Genomic DNA, 3,916 nt, shown 5'->3' with positions numbered 1-3,916 from the left:
GAGCTTCCTCCACCAAGAGGATTGGACCAGCTCAGCGTTGGCTCAGCCAATTGGCGCTCGCGGCGTGATCTTGCCCAATAATGACTGGCCTGTGTCGCCAGCGTGCCCCTCCCCGCGCTGGTACAGGGCTTTGCCAGGTTAATTCCACCCACTTCGGCCCTGAACCAATGGAGACAGGCGACGGCGAGAGGACGGCCAATGGAGAGCGGGGCTGCGCGCAGGGGGCGGTGGGAACGGCGCAGAGTCAGTGTATACGGCGGTTGCCTAACAACCGGTAGCAGAGTCCTTTGGATATGGTGAGTGTTGGCCGCTCTGTCGCGCCCCACGCCCAGAGGTTGAGCCCTTCCCAGGCTCCGGCTGGGCCACGCCGCCTCTCCTGCGCCTTTCTCGGCTTTGGCGTATCAGTCCTTCCTTTGAGCTCTTTCCCGGAAGGGTAGGGTACAGACGCTAACCAACCTACTGGGCCTGCGCTTCGCTGCTGCCTCCCCTTCACCCACAACAGGCCCACACCCGCCCCTCGGGCTCCCTTGGCCTTCCCTGGTCCCCTCGGTAACCCTCCCTGGGTAAAAAAGACTCGAATCCCTCACCGACCCCTGACTCTCTCAGACCTTGGCCTCCTGGCCGCCTCATTCGGCCAAAGTTTCCCCACAGAACTGGGAGAAGGTGTATTGTTTTCTTCGAAAATGTTTTCTACAATATAAATATAGGGGCATTAAGGGGATACTTTAGCTTCTTGGAGAAGGCACGAAGGTGCCAGATTGATTGAGTTTTATTGTTAGATACTGACACAATATACATCTTAACAATTTACTAATATTTGGCCAAATCTAGAAGTAATTGGGAACTCAGAGTACTTACTGGGAAGCAGACTACTGGGAGTGGGCATTTTAAGGCTGTTTCCAGAACCAGGATCCCCGCATTAGGGAAGAACTGATTATCTCTAGTTATTCACAGTCAGTTTCCTGACTAGCTCTCTTTTGGGATGATTTTCAATAAGAGGTATCCTTACTGAACAAATGATCTCCCTGCGTCTAGAAACAATAGTAAAGAAAAGGGAGGGATAGAAGTTCATGGAAAGACTGATTGTTCTTGCCAGTAAACCCTGTCATCTTTCTTGTTAAGCAAAGCTTTGGAATTGGTTATAAATGACTTTAAAAATACATATGGGTGTCTGTAACTATGTTATGTAAATATGGACTGTATTACATATTATTGTGCTTATGTATTTGCATAACATATAAAGGCCTCCAACTTTAAGAAGGCAAACATGGCGTCAAGTGCCCAGCGAAAAAGAATGAGTCCTAAGCCTGAGCTTACAGAAGAGCAGAAGCAGGAGATCCGTGAAGCATTTGATCTTTTTGATGCAGATGGAACCGGCAGCATAGATGTTAAGGAACTTAAGGCAAGCTCTATGCATTCCTGCCGTTTGCCCTGCCTTTCCTCTCCCTCTTCCTTGTCATCTCCTTATCACCTCTCTACCCCTTTTGCCCTCTTCTCCCTGCAGTAAGTAACAGGGGAGGTTGTACTGTGCTCTGTTTTCCTGTCTTTACTTACCTTGAGTATTATCAAATTGATTGCAGATATCAATGAGATCAGTGTTATAGTGTTCCCCAATCATATTAACATGATCACATCAGATGTGGGCTTAATGCTCTCAACACTGTTATTTTTGCTTCTGCTAGTTTAGATGTGTATATTGACACAATCCTGTTTTCATTACAGGTGGCAATGAGGGCCCTGGGCTTTGAACCCAAGAAAGAAGAAATTAAGAAAATGATAAGTGAAATTGATAAGGAAGGGACAGGAAAAATGAACTTTGGTGACTTTTTAACTGTGATGACCCAGAAAATGGTAAGTAGTTAAGACAATTAGCGTGGTACAGAGCCCCAGTCATCTGTAGAGGCCCATGGCATCTGCCTGTTAAAACAGTCATGTGACCACACAGCAGTCCAGGTAGCAGCTGCATCAGGAGGCCTGTCCACCCGTCGTGTTACTTTGGGCTCCCAAAACAAGCCCTTGTGCTTTGCTTCTCTCTCAAGACTTCCAAGCAGACACCTCATCCCGCAGAATTCCAAACCAGTTAAGAAATACATGTGGGATAGGGATAGATACAGGGATAGAGAGCAAATGTCACCTTGGATGGAGTGCCTGGCTTGCCTGGTGTTTCTCTGAGGCCAAAATGGGCTTCCTGACACTGGCTGCAAGTCTAGACTCGAGTTATTGTTAAAAAGGAGAGGGTGACCTGACTGGGCAGTGGCAGGGCTACAGGACACAAGTAACCGTGGTGTCTCCCTACTCATGTGTTTTATGTTCTAATTGTTAAGTCTGAGAAAGATACCAAAGAAGAAATCCTGAAAGCTTTCAAGCTCTTTGATGATGATGAAACTGGGAAGATTTCGTTCAAAAATTTGAAACGCGTGGCCAAGGAGTTGGGTGAGAACCTGACTGATGACGAGCTGCAGGTTTGTAACGTGTCACACTGGAACTTCAGATTCCCACTGTTCAGCCTTCTGTGACTTTTCTGTTACATTTTTCCTGGTGTGAGCATCTCTTTGAAGGAAAGCCAGTGGACTCTTGTCCCTCTGCGGACAGCTGAATTCTCCTTTAATAGTCAGACAAACCTATGAACCTTGCTTCTAGAAAAATGCACATATGCACAATTTTACTTTCTATTTTGGGTTCCGGGAATCCCTCTAGTCAAGGTAGTCTTCAAGCTCCCTCCCAGGTGATATGTTTGACAAAGTATGACTTGGTTTTCAAATAACTTTTCAGGAACCAGGCTATTATCAGGAGTAGCATACTGGCACTGGGTGGGCTACAATGATCTTTTCACATAGCATTATTAAAAGTCTATTGCTTGCCAGGCACAGTGGCTCATGCTTATAATCCCAGTACTTTGGGAGGCTGAGGCAGGAGGATCACTTGAGGCCAGGAATTTGGCACTAGTGTGGGCAGCGTAGAGACCCTGTCTCTAAAAAAAAAGTCTATTCCTTAATCACCTTTTTGCATTAGTTTATAAATTAACCTAACCTGAATATTTACTGTCATATAGGAAATGATTGATGAAGCTGATCGAGATGGAGATGGAGAGGTCAGTGAGCAAGAGTTCCTGCGCATCATGAAGAAGACCAGCCTTTATTAAGATCAGTGTCTTCTTTTCTACTGTAAGCACATGTAACTAGATTTAGTGCCTGCCATTATGTGAAATCTGGCTTTTGAGAACACAAACGTTTCCCTCACTGACCTCCCTGAATCACTTTAATAATGACCTTGAACCTATTTTAGCCTTTTGGAAGTGTTCTTTTATATTACAGTTCTTTGTAAAATGACCTGCTAATTAATTCTCAAAAACAAAACAAGAGCACATTAGCATGAAGAAAAGGATCTTAAAGCTTTGAGCACCTGCCATTTTGCCTTGCATTGTTTCACTCTTGTCATATCCACAAACACAGAACGACTTCTTAGACAAGCACATGTTGTACCTGTGTCACCACAAGCAGCAGTCATTTTTCAGCGGTTCCAGTTTTTATTTGACACTTGAGTGCAGTTTTCTCTTTATACAACCCAGTGAACTCTCGCACTGGCATTTGGATGTGTGTTAATGCTATTTGTTTTATCTTAAAAATAAAACCTTTCTCAGTTTGACCTTGTGTTCTCTAAGGATGAGTTTTTTAGCTTTGTCTATGAGTTCATCTTCTCAACTATTGTGTTGAAGGCAGCCTGTTATATATAAAACTCCTTACCAGCCTGTGGACAGAAAATGAATAATCCTTTGCTACTCTCCTGGCATGAATTGCTTTTTGCCTTGGGAACCTGCTGGTTTGTAAAACTCGCAGAATTTTTATATCACCTAAACCTAAATGATGCTCTAAAAATAGTTTTGGCAAAGTGCAAGACTGGAAGAGTCTTGTTAGTA

The 3,916-nt window shown here is 44.6% G+C and overlaps 1 protein-coding gene across 1 annotated transcript; it reads left to right on the top strand.

The window, feature by feature from the left end:
• The first annotated feature begins 219 nt into the window (after positions 1–219).
• On the top strand, positions 220–3,645 carry CETN2 (centrin 2). The gene is made up of 5 exons (XM_012477331.1): positions 220–296; positions 1,244–1,402; positions 1,723–1,851; positions 2,325–2,462; positions 3,053–3,645. Exons 1-5 carry the CDS (start codon positions 294–296, stop codon positions 3,140–3,142), a joined length of 519 nt encoding a protein of 172 aa, XP_012332754.1. The 5' UTR covers positions 220–293; the 3' UTR covers positions 3,143–3,645.
• The last annotated feature ends 271 nt before the right edge of the window (positions 3,646–3,916 follow it).

Source organism: Aotus nancymaae, unplaced genomic scaffold (assembly GCF_030222135.1).
Source record: "Aotus nancymaae isolate 86718 unplaced genomic scaffold, 86718_ANA_hifiasm-v0.15.2.pri h1tg000138l, whole genome shotgun sequence".
Taxonomy (NCBI): domain Eukaryota; kingdom Metazoa; phylum Chordata; class Mammalia; order Primates; family Aotidae; genus Aotus; species Aotus nancymaae.
Note: the sequence above shows the minus strand (reverse complement) of the source record. Positions and strands in the feature narration are given on the sequence as shown.

Bases quoted from the DNA above. Each gene is read 5' to 3' on its own strand.
- CETN2 (XM_012477331.1), top strand. The intron at 1,403-1,722 runs GCAAGCTCTATG...TTTTCATTACAG, and splicing joins TAGATGTTAAGGAACTTAAG to GTGGCAATGAGGGCCCTGGG. The intron at 1,852-2,324 runs GTAAGTAGTTAA...CTAATTGTTAAG, and splicing joins CTGTGATGACCCAGAAAATG to TCTGAGAAAGATACCAAAGA.